The 19,851-nt window shown below is 35.8% G+C and overlaps 1 protein-coding gene across 5 annotated transcripts in view; it reads left to right on the forward strand.

The window, feature by feature from the left end:
• LOC100801573 (BEACH domain-containing protein B) overlaps nucleotides 1-19,851 on the forward strand; it is a 43,368-nt gene that overhangs the window by 13,044 nt on the left and 10,473 nt on the right. For all 5 annotated transcript variants that reach the window (XM_041016371.1, XM_041016369.1, XM_041016370.1 and 2 more), the window contains 25 exons: nucleotides 206-670; nucleotides 802-960; nucleotides 1,067-1,216; nucleotides 4,012-4,167; nucleotides 4,366-4,407; nucleotides 4,541-4,885; nucleotides 6,826-6,999; nucleotides 7,125-7,285; nucleotides 7,398-7,716; nucleotides 7,851-8,286; nucleotides 8,387-8,723; nucleotides 8,835-9,023; nucleotides 10,872-11,127; nucleotides 11,336-11,521; nucleotides 11,594-11,812; nucleotides 11,958-12,134; nucleotides 12,636-12,748; nucleotides 12,864-13,325; nucleotides 13,605-13,818; nucleotides 14,421-14,642; nucleotides 14,761-15,231; nucleotides 15,322-15,645; nucleotides 15,771-16,223; nucleotides 16,323-16,369; nucleotides 16,496-16,589. In XM_041016371.1, the coding sequence (XP_040872305.1) occupies nucleotides 206-670; nucleotides 802-960; nucleotides 1,067-1,216; nucleotides 4,012-4,167; nucleotides 4,366-4,407; nucleotides 4,541-4,885; nucleotides 6,826-6,999; nucleotides 7,125-7,285; nucleotides 7,398-7,716; nucleotides 7,851-8,286; nucleotides 8,387-8,723; nucleotides 8,835-9,023; nucleotides 10,872-11,127; nucleotides 11,336-11,521; nucleotides 11,594-11,812; nucleotides 11,958-12,134; nucleotides 12,636-12,748; nucleotides 12,864-13,325; nucleotides 13,605-13,818; nucleotides 14,421-14,642; nucleotides 14,761-15,231; nucleotides 15,322-15,645; nucleotides 15,771-16,223; nucleotides 16,323-16,369; nucleotides 16,496-16,589 (6,171 nt within the window). The remainder of the gene's footprint in view (nucleotides 1-205; nucleotides 671-801; nucleotides 961-1,066; nucleotides 1,217-4,011; nucleotides 4,168-4,365; nucleotides 4,408-4,540; nucleotides 4,886-6,825; nucleotides 7,000-7,124; nucleotides 7,286-7,397; nucleotides 7,717-7,850; nucleotides 8,287-8,386; nucleotides 8,724-8,834; nucleotides 9,024-10,871; nucleotides 11,128-11,335; nucleotides 11,522-11,593; nucleotides 11,813-11,957; nucleotides 12,135-12,635; nucleotides 12,749-12,863; nucleotides 13,326-13,604; nucleotides 13,819-14,420; nucleotides 14,643-14,760; nucleotides 15,232-15,321; nucleotides 15,646-15,770; nucleotides 16,224-16,322; nucleotides 16,370-16,495; nucleotides 16,590-19,851) is intronic.

Consider the following 19,851-nt stretch of genomic DNA (forward strand, 5'->3'; position numbering starts at 1 on the left):
TTGTTAATTTGGCTTTATACATTATTATTTTGCTGAACTAAGAGTTCTGATGTGTATATATTATCCATTTGCATGCTTGTGTTATTTATTCATGATCTTAATTTCCTGAATATCTTTTTTTCTTTTTTAATTTTTTAGATACTTCTGAATGCATTGTATAATTGAAGTAAATTATTTGACAATATTTATACCTTGTTTTAATTAGAGAGAATTGGCTGCTTTGCTGGATGCACTTGAACATTCTGCTTGTAATCCGGAAATTGCACGTGTTCTTGTGGGGAGTTTGGTTCACATCTTGCAGCTTTCCCCTGGGAGAACAATTGCTTCCTTTAAGAAGTTGAATGCAGTCTCTCGTGTTCTACATGTTGCCTGTGTTCAAGCACAAGAGTCTAGAAGACCAGGAAGTATGGAGCCCTCCAATGAGAATAGTGGCATGGAAGCGTTGGTATCACTTCAAGATCAAGATACATGCAATTCACCTGAGATTACACAAAATTGTTTTAATTGCATGAAAATGTGCATGGAATTCTTTGCCAAGTTTATAGCAGCTGCTGAAGATACTAGGAGTTTGATATTACATAGTTTTACATGCATTGATTACTTGTTTGATTTATTTTGGGTGGAAGGTTTGAGAGATGATGTACTTAGACACATAGTTGATCTCATGAAGGTATTCTTTATGCGCTTTTTGCTTGAATTTGGCTGTGCTATAATGTAATTGGGGAAATGTTTTTCTTGGTCATAATTATTTTTTGAATATTATGTTACCAGTTTTAACATGGCTTTTTTTTTTTGGGTCAGATTATGCCATTTTCCGAGGAAGATAAAAAAGCAAAGTTGCAGTTATGCTCTAAGTATTTAGAAATGTTTACTCATTTAAGAGAACACGAGAAAAGTTTTGTTGATCTATCTATTGATTTGTTAGTAGGAATGAGAGATATGCTCCAGGCTAACCAAGCAGTATGTGTCCAATATTTATTTATTTCTTTACTCTATTTGCTTAAATGTCTTCAAATGCTTTTGACAATTTAACTGAAGGCTTGGCTTTAATGCTTTATTGCTTCAGTACTATCAGACTCTATTTCGAGATGGGGAATGCTTTTTGCATGTTGTATCATTACTGAACAGCAACCTTGATGAGGCAAATGGGGAGAAATTGGTTCTGAATGTGCTCCAAACACTTACTTGTCTGCTTGCAAGTAATGATACCTCAAAGGTACATGTCTTCATTGTTTTTTTCCCTTGTTTCTTCCCTAATGCTGTTACTTTTTTTTTAAAACATTTCGATTAAGCACATTTATGAATTGTATCTTACTAAGTATCATAAGTTCTTTCTTTTGTTGTCCTTTAGCTGTTTTTGGATTGTGGCAAACCAATTATGGCAAAAACTTAAGTTGTTGGACTATAACACATGCATAAAATTATTTCTTTATCACACCTTACACAAGAGCCTATGGGCTTATGACATGAACAAAACACTTGCCCATTTTTATCCTATACTTTTTATTGAAAAAAATTCAAGTCCCACATTGGCTAGAGATAAGGCCAATATAGAGTATATAAGTGGGAAATAATCTTTACCCTATGAGTTAGCTTTTGGGATTGAGTTTGGTCCAAACCCATATTCTAAGATGGTATCAAAGTCTATCCTAGATCCATTAAATGGGTCACCCATCATGTCATCCACGCACCAAGCCCTAAAGTGCTGGGTGTGAGAAGTATATTGAGAAAAATTCAAGTCCCACATTGTCTAGAGATAAGATCAATATATAGTATATAAGTGGGGGGAAACCCTCACCCTAGGAGCTAGCTTTTGGAGTTGAGTTAGGTCCAAATTCACATTCTAATATACTCAAATTCAATTTTTATTTAGAAGAATATAAGGTCGACAAGGATCAAACTCTACTTAGACAAAGGGACTCTGGAACTATGTTATAACCAATTTTCCTGAAGCTGTAAAGGCATCTGAATGTGTTTATTACATCTCTAATAAGATATGCCCAAAGAACAAAAGATATGGAAGCTTGGTGCCCAAAATATTTTCTTTAACTACAAAATGGCTTTTGGAATTTTCTTCATTCTCTATGCCCAAAGATGATTACGAGCAAATTTTGTCTATGGATTCAAAGGGTTTTTACTTGGGTAGGAGCTAGACAGATAAGCTGAAATTTTAGGGCCGCTTTGGGGTGATTTTTAGTTGTAAGTTTCCAAAATTTTAAAAACAATCGGTTTTTAGTTTTAGTCTCAAAAAATTTTAAAACCAGATTTTAAAAACCACACATTAGGTCTTGAACTGCTGATGCATAAAATATGTATGCACAAGGGCAAATGTACCCTATGCAGTAGTAACAGTGGTCTAAAAGTCCAGATATCAAACCCTAGAGACCAGTTGTATTTCCAAATAGTAAAAATTATTAAACTAAACAGTTGCAGTAATTTAAGAAGAGATTGAATTATTTGTGATTTTAATTTTAAAAGAACGTGTAAAATAAGATGAACGAGAAAACTGAAGTGATATTTGAAGCGACTAGGGGTTATGATTCACTAGGACTAATTTTCCCCCAACCCTAATCCTAGGAAATTCCTACCCAAAGTTAATTACCAATTCTCAAATTTACCTAAAGCCTTTGATTCGGGTCAATGGACAGTTTTGCCTTAAATCGATACTCCAATGATCATGAATATATCAAATTAAGACAAAGGATAAAATAAAGTCCCAGAATGACTAATTTAAAGATAAACTAATCTATTGGAGATTATTCAAACAGTTTGATCATGCAGTTTGGTATAAAACATTCACTACCTAGTAGATCCACCAAATACACGTGGATGATCACCACTGTTTATTCGATTAAGTTAAGATTGATCAAGTGTTAATTAACAATAACAATAAGGTAGATAATTAATTAACATAAAACATTGAGAAATTTCATTAAGAACAAGGGAAGGAGTATAATTGGAAAGTTACATCATAATCTTCAGACTATAAGGGAGACTAGCCGCTCATGGCCAAAGCAAAAGTAGAAAGCCTAGAAGAAATTAACATAGCATACCGGTAGGAAAGGAACGATGATCACGATTTGTCCTCACGGTGATGCCCACGCCTCAAACGCTCAAAAACCTCTCAAAAACGTAAACTAATTATTGAATTTTGAATGTATTCAAGTACAAACTCCAACATCTTATTTATAGACTCCTAAAGATAATTATTTTATTTAGTTACACTATAGATAGATATTTTGAAATGACCTCTAAAGATAATTACTTTAATTAGGCACACTATAGATAGATATTCTAATATGATCTCTAAAGATAATTACTTTAATTAGGTGTACTATAGATAAATATTTTGATTAGATCTCCAAAGATTATTACTATAATTAGACTCCTAAAGATAGTTTCCTTAATTAAGCCCACTACGACCATAATGATATCCACCATTATCGTTATTGGAATCTTGACGCTAAAGCTTGAGATATTGTGAAATGACGAGGGCCCTCGTGGTTGACCATGACCATTGTCGGAAGTTGTGATGTTTTGGGACGTTGCAAACTGATCACGACCCTCTTGGAGTTGACCAGAGTTGTGGTCAATGTACCACGGCCGTTATCAAGTGAGAACAACATTAGATTTTCATGAAATTGTGTATTTTTCAACTTTTTCGCTTGATTGAGTGGTTGTATTTCTACAAGGTAAAAACTAATGTTCAAACGTGAGTTCTGCCAAGAAAATACATGAAATAACACGAAAACTCATAAAATATCACTCAAATTATGGTTTATCAACTGCCATTATTTTTTCTATTTTCTGTATTTTTGGTTGCATACAAATTTGAGTATAGGCTGATTGCCTTTTGATGATATAATCATGCTTTTTCCTTTAAAGTGTCATTCTTTTTGCTTTGCAACTAGATCATATTTTTATATATTCTCTTTCCTGTACCTGCTTACATTGTACCAATGCATTTCAAATTTTCAATTCAATAACGTCTTGTATTATCATCTCTTGCAGGCGGCATTTAGAACTCTTGCTGGAAAGGGATACCAGACGCTGCAGAGTCTGCTGTTGGATTTTTGCCAGTGGCATTCAAGTGAAAGCCTTTTAGATGCTTTGCTTGATATGCTTGTTGATGGAAAATTCAATGTCAAAATGAGTCCTATGATAAAGGTGATGTGCCAGTACATAGGCCTAGCTTCCAAAAATTGTTTGATCCACTAGCACTGTTTCATTTTCTATTCCAGGAAACTGAAGAAAGTGGTATCTGGCGGACCTGATGCTAAATCTTATTTAGTACTGTGAAATCTTCATTCAATAAATCTTGTTTTCATGTTTTCTTATTTTTCTGCTTTTCTTTTTTGATTTCAGAATGAAGATGTAATAATATTATATCTGATTGTACTGCAAAAGGTTTGCAATTCATTTCCCCTTGCTTTTTCTGATTAATTATTATCTTTAATGATTATTTTAGTGGTTTTGCTAAAGTTTGTTTTAAGAAAATAATGCCATCTGTTTTATTGCTTGTTATCTTTTGATTGGGCAGAGCAGTGAGTCGTTGCAGCATCATGGGCTAGACATTTTTCAGCAACTGCTAAGAGATTCCATTTCTAATAGAGCTTCTTGTGTCAGAGCAGGAATGCTTGATTTTCTTCTTAATTGGTTTTCTCAAGAAGATAATGACAGCGTGATCTTTCAGATTGCACAGTTAATTCAATCTATTGGTGGGCATAGCATATCAGGGAAGGATATCCGCAAAATCTTTGCTTTACTTAGAAGTGAGAAAGTTGGGATGAGGAGGCAGTACTGCTCTGTTTTGTTAACAAGTCTCTTGACAATGCTACATGAGAAGGGGCCAACTGCCTTTTTTGATCTTGATGGGATTGATTCTGTAAGTCCTGAAGCCATTATAGATATATCTCTAGAACTCCATGTTCTTCTTTAGTTACTTTTGAAGTATTTGGCATCCACAGTACTTTTTCTTCCACCCTAGATATATGCTAATATTCAGTATATAGTTTGGTGTGACTTGCTGACATCAATAGAAGAAAAGAAGAGTCATATTTGAATAATAAACATCGTTTATTAATACGGTTAGTGGAAGAGAGAAGAAAACTGAGGACATAATACCCTCTGAAAATGTTTACAGAGAAGACTGTTGATGAAAAAGATATATAAGGAAACCATTAGCTTAAAAGAGGTATCTGATCCCTTTGCCAAGTTGATAAGGGAATCTTTCCTCTCCCTGACCAAAAAATGAGCCTTTATTCTTAATGAAGCCCCAAAAACTAGTCCATCCTCAGATTGTAAAAGCTGGTGGCATTATTTTCTACCCTTACTTTAACTGCAAAATATGTGCATGTCTCAACAGAATATGTGTTTGTCTCCTAAAAAGTCTGAAACATGGAAATGGGAGGTCCAAGCGTTCTACTAAGGTAGCAGGTACGCTGTACGCCCACTGCTCCCGAAATATAATAGAATGTGTATTACAAAGCTGCCAGACAAGGTTGCACACTTTGTTTGGAGGTTGGTGAGGGATAGACTGCCAACAAGAGCAAACCTAAGGAGAAGGAATGTGCAGCTAGATGCTGCCCATTTTGTTCGAGTCATGAGGAGGAAGCGTCCCACAGTTTTTTTGGCTGCCAAAGAATAATGCCTTTATGGTGGGAGAGTCTTGTATGGATAGAAGTTGTAACAGTGTTCCCTGCATCACCAAAGGAACACTTTCTACAGCATTCTTACTGTAAGGCACCAGGAATAGTCCAAAACAGATGGCGAATTGTTTTCTCAAATGAGGAGTTTAATGGACAGAAATTGATGGAGGATGCAATTTTCTTCTGCTGGACGTGGCTTAGATATTTAGATAATGATTTTGAGCTGCCATTCCACTTTTGGGCCAGTAATATTAAATCTGGATTCTTGTACAGGGGAGGTACTAGGCCATAGATACTTTTTGTAATGGGTATTCCAGTGTGCCCAGGGATGGGGATTATGGTATTCTAATATCCATAGCATATTTCCATACCATAATCTCACATTGATAACTTGCACACTGGGATGTACAGATTTTAGTATTATATATATATATATATATATATATATATATATAGCTGATAAAAAAAAATGATATCATTTATATGTTCAAGTTGTATTTAGTTTTGTCAAAACTAAGACTTTAACTTTGGTGAGAGCTTAGTGCTTCTAAGAAAGTACTAGCAAGGGCTAAATTCTTGCTGGAAGGATTTTGAATAAAGTAACTGAAGAACTTATCTGAGGTATAATAATGAAGGAACGAAGTAATCCATCAAATCCAACAAAGCTCACTTCTTGGAAGCCTCCTTTTCTGAGCCAATGAATATATTAAGGAGTATGGATACTAGTGAACTGTTGTTACAGGGGATATGATTGGGTTATGATGATTCTATTATCTTCGATAGAAGTTATGATTTATGACAAATACCATCAAAACTGGCTATGCCAGATCGTAGTGAGCAGCTGACAGAAGTATTACCTGACCATGTCAATCTTGATTTTCTTGACTTATGTAGCATTCAATTATTTTGAATTAATTGTGGTCAATGAATCTGAATATTTAGACATTCACTCAAAATAATTATTTGACATTTCTTCTTAATGAGCTTTAAGTTAAATTACAAATACTCTTGGGTGTATAGGATACATTCTTTATGCTGGTTGTTGATGCCGTATGATGCTTGTAAAAGTAGTTTTCGTTCCCTGCTTATAGTTGTTGTAGAACCAGTTTTTCATTGCCAAATTACTGCTTCATTCTTACATTCCATCTATTATCTCATTCTTTTCAAATTCTTGTAGGGTATCATTCTGAAAACTCCTCTGCAGTGGCCCCTCAATAAGGGTTTTTCTTTTTCCTGTTGGCTTAGGGTTGAGAACTTCCCTAGAAATGGAGCAATGGGTCTTTTCAGTTTCCTTACAGAAAATGGAAGAGGGTCCTTGGCTGTGCTTGCAAAGGAGAAACTCACTTATGAGGTTGGAAATAAATCTTCTGAAAAATCAGTTTTTTTGTTCAACTTGTGTATTGTTCCGTAACATTTTTTTTGTTCTTAATTTTAAATGCACTTTTTTGCTGGCTTGATTTTGCCTGTCCCTTGCAGTCAATTAATCTAAAGAGACAGCGCGTGGACCTGCATGTTAATTTAGTCAGGAGGAGATGGCATTTTCTTTGCATAACTCATAGCATAGGAAGAGCCTTTTCTGCAGGTAGCTTGTTGAGATGTTACTTGGATGGTGATCTTGTCTCATCTGAAAGATGCAGGTTCAAACCTTGATATTTTTTCTCTTTCTATTTCAATGTTTTTATTTTTTGTGATTAATTGCTAAATTGCTTCTTGTGACTCTGATTTGGTTTGTATGGTTTGTTTATTCAGGTATGCAAAAGTCAGTGAATCATTAACAAGTTGCATGATTGGTGCTAAATTCAAGATGCCTCACTATGAAGACAATGTGCTCAAATTTGAATCCATAGCTGATTCATCCCCATTTTTCGGCCAAATTGGTCCTGTTTATTTATTTAATGACGCCATTTCTGCTGAACAAGTACAGAGTATCTACTCTCTTGGACCAAGTTATATGTATTCTTTCCTTGACAATGAAGCTTTGCCTCTTTCTGGTGATAAAGTACCAAGTGGGATTCTTGATGCTAAAGATGGTCTGGCATCAAGAATTATCTTTGGACTCAATGCGCAGGTCCATGAATATTTTGTCCTCTATATGCCTATACATGCATGTTTATTTAGTATTTGTTTGTTTTCGTAGAAGAGGTATGTTTGAGCCATATTTCATCAACATCTAGACTCAAGCATGTTTGTTATTTTTTTCAGGCAAGTGTTGGTAGAATGCTGTTTAATGTTTCACCGATAGTGAGTCATCAATTGGATAAGAATTCTTTTGAAGCAGCTGTCATTGGTGGTACTCAGTTATGTTCAAGACGTTTGCTGCAGCAGATAATATACTGCGTTGGTGGTGTATCTGTGCTTTTCCCTCTTATTACCCAGTTTTGTAAATTTGAAAATGAAGAAGTTGGAGAATCTGAAAAGGGTGCACGACTAACACAGACAATGAGGGAGTGTGTGACAACTGAAGTTATTGAGCTTATTGCATCTCTTTTAGATGAGAATTTGGCAAATCAACAACAGATGCATATTGTGTCTGGATTTTCTGTCCTGGGATTCTTGTTACAATCAGTTCCTCCACGACAACTTAATTTGGAAACTCTTTCTGCACTGAAGCGTCTTTTTAATGTTGTTTCCAATTCTGGTGTGTAATTGGTTTCCATGTCTTCTACGTGTAATTTTCATTTGATGATATTTTCCTTTGCCATAAATTTGTTTTTTATTTCCTTTTCAATGCTTCTCAGGACTGGCAGAGCTGCTTGTCGAAGAGGCTATATCTAACATATTTCTTAATCCTCTTATCTGGGTTTACACTGTTTACAAGGTGCAACGTGAATTGTACATGTTTCTGATCCAGCAATTTGACAATGATCCTAGATTGTTGAAGAGCCTATGCCGGCTTCCGCGTGTCCTTGATATAATTCACCAATTCTATTGCGATAATGTAAAGCCTCAATCATTTGTTGAAAGTAATCCTCTTCAACATTCTGTTTCTGAGCAAGTTACAGGGGAAAGACCTAGTAAAGACGAAATGCATAAGATCCGTCTTCTTTTGTTGAGTCTTGGTGAAATGAGTCTTAGGTACAGTTTCATCTTTCCCCTTTTCCACTTGACATTTAACGTAATATATTTATTATTCCTACTCTACATACTATGTTCAATTTTTCATTCCAAATTTTTGGGGATACACAGGCAGAACATTGCTGCTGGAGACATAAAAGCTCTGATAGCATTTTTTGAGAAAAGTCAGGATATGACCTGTATTGAAGATGTCTTGCACATGGTTATTCGCGCTGTTTCTCAGATATCATTATTGGCTTCTTTCCTTGAACAAGTTAATATAATTGGTGGTTGTCAGGTTTTTGTCAATCTTCTCCAGCGGTATGGCCACTTTAAATGAATTTTCTCAGTGTTAAATAACGGTTGTAGTTGCATTATGGCATTGTGGATTTTGAAGAATCTGTATGTATTCCATGAAACAGTAGCAGCCACAACAGTGGTCACATTCAATAATAATAAAACAAAAGTGGTCACATGCACTGCAGAAGACAGAATTGTTTTAATTTTGTTTTTTAAATGAATAGTCACATTGGGTGTGACTGACTGTTTTCTTCACCCTTAGCACATGTATGCACTCTGTCAGTCCTACTCCCATCACTAAATTGGTAAACCTTTTCTCTCATAAAAGATTCCCCCACTCCTCAATCTGTTTGCATTCATGACCTCGTCCATCCTTCTGTCATTTGCGGCAGCTGGCAAGTCTCTAGTTAGTCTCACCCACTTTTAAGTAACATTTTCTATTTATTTTTCCTCTCTCTATTTTATGTTCTGTCCTCCCTTTTCTTCCTTCTCTGTTTTACACTTGTTTCACTTTCTCCTTCTCTGTTTCTGTTTGGTACTTATGTTTCACCTGCTGTTCTTTCCCTTCGTCTATCTTTTACCTCTTTACTTTCTTCCTATCCCTTTTTATTTTTTGTTCTTTATCTTCCTCCCCGTTCTGTTGTATTTTCAAATTCTGTATTTCTAATTCTAATCATACTTTGTTTTTGTAGAAACTAGAATAGTCTGAGAAAAGTGAGAGAGAGAGAGAGAGAAATAAGGTTTTCTGAACTGAAAGTCTGAAATCTGTTATTATTTTGAATCTGAGTACAACAGACTATATTATTGTTGCCGAACAGCTTGTTAAGCAAGCTTAGCCTATCATATTATGGTTATAACTAAGCCTAACAAACTTTTAGTTAGTTAGTTAAAACAGAAAATTGAACAGAGAGCAACTAGGTAGAACCCAGTGCGTACACTGTCATTCCCCCGTCAAACTCATGGTGGATTCAGCTGAAAGGGGATGCTAATTCAAAGTTTTTCTCAGGATGGCGTTAGGGAAAAGAAGGAAGAATTCAATTGAGATGGATCTGGAAGATGGAGTCTATTTAGGGATTCTGGGGTTATTGCTTTTGAAATTTCCAGAATTTATATGGAGATTTTTCATAGGAGGGATCCTCTAGGCCATTTTTAGAGGGGCTGGATTGAAATCCCATTTTGTCAGAAAAGTCTACATCGTTAGAAAGACCTTTGTATGTCTGTTTTTCTTTTGGATAAAGATAAAGATAAAGCTCCTGGTCCGGATGTCTTTTCATTAACCTTTTTATTTTTCCTGCTTGTGATCTTAGAGGTGTTTTTTTACATGTGAGAAATTGACGTCCTTTCTTACATGATTCAATCTCATAGGTGGTTGTTCATTTGTTTTCGTGAGAGGTTGTCTTTGTGCTCTTTCTTTGTACTTTTCAAAAGCTTGGATCATATAAACAATGTATACGCTCCAGCTTTAGGGGAGTGTAGAAATAAAATCCATGTACAGTGTACAGATTACTAGGCTCATTACATTATCCTTTACTAGGTTCCTTTTTTATGTTCTTTTCATATTTTCTGTAAAAACAAGTGTATCTTACTGTAAAGCTTAAATATGAATGGATGTTCAGAGTTCAGTGTTTTTCTGAACAATCCAAACAAAATCTGTTACCATATCCTTTGCACTCTTCTACATAATTTCTTTCCAAACAAAACAATGTTTCTTTTACAATAAAGAAATTATAAAAGATAATTGCATTGTTTTCTGAATATTTTAGGCTGTACCACTATCATGTAGATTGGAGGTTAAAGAAATAGTTCTATGAAGTCATTAACTATATATCTGGGTCTTATGCCTTCTCATTTTTTTTTGGTTTGACTTAGGGGATCTGAGTCTATTAGATTGTTGAGCTTACAGTTCATAGGGAGGCTTTTGGTTGGCCTTCCTGCTGAGAAGAAGGGGTCAAGATTCTTTAATCTCCCAATGGGAAGATCCAGATCTATTTCAGATAACCAAAGGAAAATCAGAATGCAACCAATTTTCTTAGCTTTATCTAATAGACTGTTCTGTTTTCCACAGACAGACAATCTGTGTGCCACTTTATTTGATGTTCTTCTTGGTGGTGCTAGCCCCAAACAGGTAATGTGACATATAGACCCCTCGTGTTTTTTCCCCTGTTAGTTCTGTATTTGTTCTGACAACGGTTGCGAAACAGAATTACAAGGCTTAAATTGTGTGCTTGATAATGAGTTAAAATGAATTAGGTTGCCAAGACAAAGTCATTTACATTGTGATGCTTATTGATGGTCACTCGCTGGCAATTTCTAAAGGAAGTTCTTCTTTACAGGTTTTACAAAGACATAACCACGTGGAGAGGGTGAGAAGCAAGGGTAGTCATTTTTTACTTCCTCAAATGTTGCCTCTGATTTTCAGATATCTGTCTGGCTGTAAGGATGCACCCGCAAGAATGAAAATAATCAGAGATTTACTTGGCCTTCTTGATTCAAATGCTTCTAATATTGAAGCTTTTATGGTATGGCTTTTGAAAGCTCTTCTTTGTTAACAGTTGATAAATTGTTTTTTTAATTGATAATATTGTTAATAGGAATATGGGTGGAATGCGTGGTTAACATCATCTCTGAAGCTGGATGTGTTAAAAGAGTACAATGCCAAATTACCTGATAAAGGTGACTATGGGATGGATGAGCTGCTCTTGGTGAGGAATTTGTTTTCCCTAGTTCTCTGTCACTATTTGCATTCTGTAAAAGGTGGCTGGCAACAGATGGAAGAGACAGTCAATTTCATTCTTATGCACTTTGAGGAAGTATGTTGGGAATCTGACTACACCTTGACATTATTCATTTTAATGATGCAAGAATGTGTTTATGATAGTTATTCTAGTCTAGCTATTATAGTCAGCATATATTATGTAATTCAAGTGATGATTTTGTGTCAAATTTTCGTTGTAGGGTGGCAATTCATATATAGTTTTTCTTCGTGATATATATGAGGATTTGATTCAGAATCTGGTAGAGCTGTCAGCTGTGGACAATATTTTCATTTCACAGCCCTGTCGAGACAATACATTATACCTCCTGAGATTGATTGATGAGATGCTGATTTCTGAAATTGATAAAGAACTCCCGGTATTGTGTTTACCAGCAATTTTTTTGTATGAATTTTTTATTTTTCCTTTATAAAATTTGATGTTATGAAGAAAGTAAATTATGTGTGGAAGATGCAATTTTCTTATATCAAATGTGGACATCAGTGTGACATAATACCCAGGTTTTGTTGAAACTGCTATTATCTTACTGACATATAGATGCTAACAAAAGAATTGTATCTCATGAAAGCTAAGTATTCCACAAGGTTTGGTGGACTAGTCCTAAAAATAACCAAGGGTTCTTCTCTAACTGTATGAAGCTAAGAAATAAAGGAAAAACACATTTTGTCCAAACTTTATTATCATATCACTTGCACATCAGGAGATAATACTCTATAAAGCTTTTGAGCTTGCGATATGATAATGTCACGTGTTTAATAGTATTTAGGTATTATATCATGCTTTGATTTCTATATATAATTAATTAATGTTTTTAGCCCATTTAACACTTTATTCAAGATGGTCATTTTTTTTCTTACAGTTTCTTGGAAGTGACTTTGATTTTCATGTTGATTTTGAAATGGAATGTCACAAGGAGTATAGTTCCTCCTTAAAAGAAGTGTTGGTAGAAGAAACTGACGTGCAAGCATCTAGGTATGAAAGTGCAGAAGCCTGCTACCCCCCATGACACTACTTATGACAATGAAAACAAATATTTAGTTGATGCTTGAGATAACTCTTTTTACAATTTGATTCTGTGTGCTTTCAGAAAATCACAGAATTCTAAGCAGCCAATACCAAATGATGATACAATCGAGGAGAAGTGGTGGAATCTATACGACAAATTGTGGGTTGTTATTAGCAAGATGAATGGTAAAGGACCCGGCAATATGTTACCCAAGCCATCCTCATTTGCAGGACCGTCTCTTGGTCAAAGGGCTCGTGGTTTAGTTGAGTCATTAAACATTCCTGCTGCTGAAGTGGCTGCAGTTGTTGTAGCAGGAGGGATTGGCACTGCTTTAGCTGCAAAACCTAACAAAAATGTTGATAAAGCTATGGTTTTACGAGGAGAGAGGTGTCCAAGAATTATTTATCGCCTTGTTATTCTGTATTTGTGTAAATCCTCTCTAGAAAGAGCATCACAGTGTATCCACCAGTTCATCTCACTTTTACCTTGCCTTTTAAACGCTGACGATGAGCAAAGCAAGAGCAGGCTACAACTTATTATCTGGTAACACTACTAAATACATAAGAGCAAGTTTATTTAAAAGTTTATTCAACATGGATTATAGTTTTTGTCCCCCCTCCCCTCCCAATTAAAGAATGTGATTTTACATGGTGGGAAGTATCCAATTGGGCATTTGACCACAGGAAGAAATATTTCCCACTGACAGAAATGCCGCAGATGTGTTTTATGGCCGCAAAAATCTATAACAAGCAGGCTCAAAGTCAATTCTCAAGTTTCGAGATTAAATTGTCAGAAACTAACTTTTGGTTTGGATGTTGGTAGGGCACTGCTTTTTGTTAGGTCGCAGTATGGAATATTGGATGATGGTGTTCGTTTTCATCTTTTATCACATTTGATACGGGAGACTGTCAATATTGGAAAATCAATGCTTGCTACTAGCATTGCAAGCCGAGATGATGCCTTTGATCCTAGCTACAATTCAAAAGATGCAGGGTCCATTCAAAATTTAATTCAAAAGGATCGAGTTCTGACAGCAGTATGTCTGAAAATATATTGTTGAATACATATGTCTGCATTTCTTTGTTATTTTTTTTTTTTGGGGGGGGGGGGGGGGATCTCTAATATCATTGAGAGAATTTAATAATTTGATCAGATGTCTGATATTTCCAATTATTTGAAATATGTTATATGTTAATTTTTAAGACATTTCTAAACTATGGGTTCAAAATTAACCCATAATTTGAAACTTCTGTTGATTTTGTAAGAAAAATATCCTATATTAAGTTATCAGCATGTGAGTCCATGCTACCCCCTGCATAGGATTGAAGTTATTTGATGACTGTCAGTTATAAAACTAATTAAGATCATCACATGAACTGAAATTTATTGCAAAACATTTGGTCAAACAATGCATAAAATGTGTTCATGCTTGTTAATCTTACTGATCAATTTAATTTTTTCATTCCCTGCTAGACTATTTCCATTCTATAACTGATCATGGAGTTTACCTCTTTGGCTATGGTTAATGCAATGTTTTGTTGTATGACACGTTTTTACCATACCTTTTCTGCAATCCTTGTTTTTCTGTCTACCACTGGTGCTATTTTGTGTTTTTAACTGATGCCTTTCACTTTTCAGGTCAGTGATGAGGCTAAATACATGAAGACATCTAAAATGGATCGCACCCAGCAGATACAGGAGCTTCATTCTAGAATAGATGAAAACTCCTTGGCAGAATCTAGCAGTAAGAAAACTTTTGAAGACGACATACAAAGTAGCTTGAACTCTGTTCTTGCTTCATATGATAGCAGCAGAGCTGAATTCCATCTTACTTGTGAGGAAAAGCAGCAAAATGTTGCTGTAAGCATAACATTCTTTTTTATATATTTATTTATTTGTTTACCCTGATTTTTTCTCATAAAAGATGTTAAATTTAATATCAGTATGTTTGTTAACAACCAGGGTTGCTTTTTTACAGGAAAAATGGATACACATGTTTCGTTCTTTAATTGATGAGAGGGGTCCGTGGTCTACTAATCCTTTTCCAAATTGTATTGTAACACACTGGAAACTTGATAAGACAGAAGACACATGGCGGCGCAGGCCAAAACTAAGGCAAAATTACCATTTTGATGAAAATCTGTGTAGTCCTCCTTCTGCCATTGGTAGTGGGCTTGCTACTCCTGTCAATGAAAGTAATCCTGGTTTTGTGGGTAATATACCTGAACAAATGAAGCAGATCTTGCTGAAAGGGATGAGAAAAATAACTGATGAGGGAACTTTGGACATTAGTGAAACCAATACTGAAATAAGTGGACAAAAGACTCAAATTCCCATTGACTATTCAGACTGCCAATCCTCAGACTTACTAAAGGATGTCAGTGACAGAAAGGATATTGTGCAAGAACGAAAAGATACTTCCTCTTCTCCTGAAACAGAAGCTAGTGAGGTATGTGGTATATGAAGGAATATGGTCTCTTGATATTTAAAGGGTGTCTGAAACAGTAATGCTGATGTTGTGCCTAATTTCAATTTTCAGGTGCTTGTATCTGTTCCATGTGTTCTCGTGACCCCCAAGAGAAAATTAGCTGGTCATTTGGCAGTGATGAAAAATGTTTTGCATTTCTTTGCTCAGTTCTTGGTAGAGGGTACTGGTGGATCATCTGTGTTTAGAAACTTTGATGCCTCAATTAATTCTGATCTGACCAAGTCTGATCTAAAACAAAGATCATTGAAGTGGCCTGTTTCTGGTATGGATCCTCAGAAGGCAACTGCAGTCGGGAACGTGGAGCTAATAAATGGAAATGGATCTGTTAAACTTATGAGATGTGTTAAACGCCACCGAAGATGGAGTGTAGCCAAGGTTGGTTTACTGGTTTCATTTTCTTAATTTCTTCACGTATTCTTTTTCACTTCACAGATTGAAATTTGATTGTCCCTTTTTCTTTCTTTTCTTCTGGGTGACTCTTTGTCTGTTTATCATTTTAGATAAAAGCTGTTCATTGGACGCGATATTTGCTCAGATATACTGCAATAGAGATTTTCTTTAGTGATTCAGTTGCCCCAGTATTTTTAAACTTTGCATCGCAGAAGGATGCAAAAGATATAGGAAACTTGATAGTTACTACAAGAAATGAATATTCATTTCCCAAAGGAAGTGGAAGGGATAAGAGTGGATCTATTAGTTTTGTTGATCGACGAGTGGCACAGGAAATGGCAGAAACTGCCAGAGAAAGCTGGAGGAGAAGGGATATAACAAACTTTGAGTATTTAATGATTCTCAATACACTTGCTGGAAGATCTTATAATGATCTGACACAATATCCCGTTTTTCCTTGGGTCTTGGCTGACCACTCATCAGAGGTTCTTGATTTTAACAAATCATCTACATTTCGAGATCTCTCAAAGCCTGTTGGAGCACTTGATACTAAACGATTTGAGGTTAGTTTGTTCTATTATTATTTTAAATGTGGATGGTATTGGTCTTTTTTTCTTTTTCTTTTTTAATTATCATTCTTAGTGTATGCTTCTTAAATTTAGGTATTTGAAGATAGATACCGTAACTTCTGTGATCCTGATATACCCAGGTAATTTGGTCAGGCTTGGTTTAGGATTTCCAGTGATCCTTTATTTATCGCACACATGCGCGCGCACACACACAAAGATAGATAGATAACTTTGTGTCATGTAATGGTGTTTGTCTATTGATGCAGTTTCTACTATGGATCTCATTACTCAAGTATGGGTATTGTGCTTTATTACCTTCTTAGATTGGAGCCCTTTACCTCTCTTCACCGTAATCTGCAGGTATCAGAATCCACAACATATTTTCAAAATTTATTTCCTGGTTTGTGTTTTATGTTCAATTAGATGGTAGATGTAGTGTTCTATGTACTATTAATCTAGCATGAAATGCCTTGCAATGAATGTACCACAGTTTTTTAGGGACTGTTTTCCCTTACCCCTCGTTTTCTGTTAAATAATTTTTACAAAAGATAATAATTGTTGAAATTGAGGGTGAGTCCTAGCATAATGGTAAAGTTGTGCCTTGGTGATTGGTTGATCATGGGTTTGAATCTGGAAACAACATCTTTGCATAGAGTTTGAGAGAGAGAAAAAGAAGAAGAAAGATGGAAGATATTATTATTGATTCAGAATGAAACAGTTAGTTACAAACTGATTCTGTTTCTCTATTTATAGAAAAAACAAATATGATTACACATAACCTGACTTAGGCAGTTAACTAACCAAAGTTAGTTACTGCTCTAACAGAAATAACAACTTCTAACAAAATAACAGAAATAACAAAACCACAGCTGTCCTAACTGAATCATAACTGTTCTAACAGTTGCCCTAATTGAGTCACAAAGTAAACCTTACTTAATACACTAATGATACCCTAATACCCCCCTAAAACTCAATGGGCTTGAGATTCAGAAATGGACTCAACTACATTGAGTTTGGACCTAAGAAAGAGAAATCGAGTTGGTAATATAGGCTTAGTGAGGACATCAGCCCATTGATCTATAGTAGGAATATGATACACTTTGAGCTCTTTAGTTAAGACTTTCTCCCTGACAAAAAAGATGTCAATTTCCATGTGCTTAGTCTGGGAATGAAGAATTGGATTATGAGTGATAGCTACTGCACTTTGGTTGTCACAGTAAACCTCTGGGTCTGAAAAGGAACAAATAACTCTGTTAAGAGTTTGAATCCATGTAACTTCAGTTGTGGCTTGAGCCAAGCTCCTGTATTCAGCTTCAGTGGAAGATGTAGCTACAATTTGTTGTTTCGTGGACCACTATGAGACCAAATTAGGACCAAAATAAATCACTGCACCAGAAGTAGACCTTCTATCATCTGGATCCGAGGCCCAATCAGTATCACACAGGGCTTTGATAGTAAAAGGCTGAGAGAAAGGAGCAGCCTTGAAATGCAGACAATGATGAATAGAGCCTTTAAGGTACCTTAGAATGCGTTTAACAGCTGTCCAGTGAAAGTCCATAGTATTAGCCATGAACTGACAGATCTTGTTCACAGCATAGCTTAACTCAGGTCTTGTAATGGTTGTGTATTGAAGATCACTAACAACAGACTTATAGAGAGATGGATCACTGAATAAATCCGACTCAGCTTTGGTTAACTTGCAATTAGCAGTCATAGGGGAAGAAATAGGTTGTGCTTCTGCCATTTTGGTTTTCTGAAGCAAATCTCTGATATATTTGCTTTGAGTCAGTAGAATAGTCCCATCAGCCACTGATTTGTTTTCAATACCCAGAAAATAGTCAAGTTTTCCCAATTGTTTAAGAGAAAAATTGGAATGCAGCTTAGTGGTGAGTTACTGAATTATAACATTGGAGGTACTAGTGATAATAATATCATCCGCATAAACAAGAATGTAGATAATGTGTCCTTTGTCTTTATAAACAAACAACGAAGGATCGCACTTGCTTGCCACAAACCCAAGCTGTAAAAGAGTTCCTTTGAGCCTATCAAACCACTGTCTTGGGGCCTGTTTAAGGCCATACAAAGCTTTTGTAGCTAGCAAACCAAGGTTTTATCTGAACTTTCGAAGCCTTGTGGCTGCTGCATGTAGATAGTCTCTTCAAGATGGCCATTTAAAAAGGCATTGTTGACATCTAGCTAGAACAAATCCCATTTATTAGTGAGAGCAAGAGTGATAATCAGCTTGATTGTAATAGGTTTTATCACAGGAGAAAATGTTTCATTAAAGTCACAACCAGCAACCTGATGAAATCCTTTAGCCACTAACCTAGCCTTGAACTTGTTAACAGTCCCATCAGCATTCTCCTTAATTTTGAAGACCCACTTACAACCCACAACTTGTTTGTCTTTGGGAAGGGGAACAAGATCCCATGTTTTATTGTTAAGAAGAACCTCATACTCTTGTTTCATAGCAGCAAACCATTGAGGGTCAGCAAGAGCCTGTTTAACAGTCTTAGGTTGACAATGTGCCAAAAACAGTGAAGGATGCAACCTAGGTTGATGAATTCCGGACTTGGATCTGGTTTGCAAAGGATGGACATTTTGTGAGGGAAGAACATGATTAGAAGAAGGAGAACCGACAGTTTTTTTTTTTTGATCGGCAAAAATATATATATATTTCATTATGTAAATATTGATGAAGTACCAGAGGTACTTTGTACATAGATAGGAACCCATAGATATGGTTCCTTAAAAAAAACTAATACAGTTTAATTAGGAACTATATTATGGCTAATACATATGCTAAAGCCCCAGTAAAAATCTACCCTCTAGTGATACAAAAAGCCTTGTCGAATATGACTTGACCAGTGGTTAAAGTTAATTGTGAAATCTTTCTCAAAATTTGTAAGCCAGGTCCAGGTTAGTAACATTGCATCCTCCAGCAGCTTGTTTCCATTAAAGCTTTCATTTGAAAATACAATTCTATTGCGCATTTGCCAAATGGACCATACCACAGCCACCCACCAGCATTGCCATCTCTTAACCCTTATGCCATCCACCTGGACAAAAGAATGTTGAAGGAAGTGGCAGCGAGGGTTTAAAGGAAGAGCACTGCTAATATTCATCCACGACAAAGTTTCCCACCAAATAGGCTGAATTTTAGTGCAGTGAATGAATAAATGAGATGCTTCCTCCTCCAGTTGCCACAAAACGGACATAAGAACTCCATAATCTGCACTTGCCTCCTCTGTAAATTTTTCTTTGTTGGCAATCTATCTTTAAACAATCTCCACGCGAATACTGCATATTTTTTGGGGATCCTCAACTTCCACATCTCTGCAAAACCTTCCTCCTTGCTTCCAGCTGCTTCCCCCTCCCATAAAAACTGATATGCATTATGTGTAGAATATATACCTGATTGATGACCTATCCATTCAATTTCTCCAAGGAAACTAATGGCCGAGTCAATTTCGCAGTCAAAAAATGGTCTTCTCCAAAGGAAACGCCACTCCCATCCATTAACATTGTGAAATCCCATTTGTCGGATAGACTGGTGCTGCTGTGATGAAATGAGATAAATTCTAGGGTATTTTTCTGCTAGTGATATCCCCTGACTCAGCCA

The sequence above is a fragment of the Glycine max genome, chromosome 6 (assembly GCF_000004515.6).
Source record: "Glycine max cultivar Williams 82 chromosome 6, Glycine_max_v4.0, whole genome shotgun sequence".
NCBI classification, from domain to species: Eukaryota; Viridiplantae; Streptophyta; class Magnoliopsida; order Fabales; family Fabaceae; genus Glycine; species Glycine max.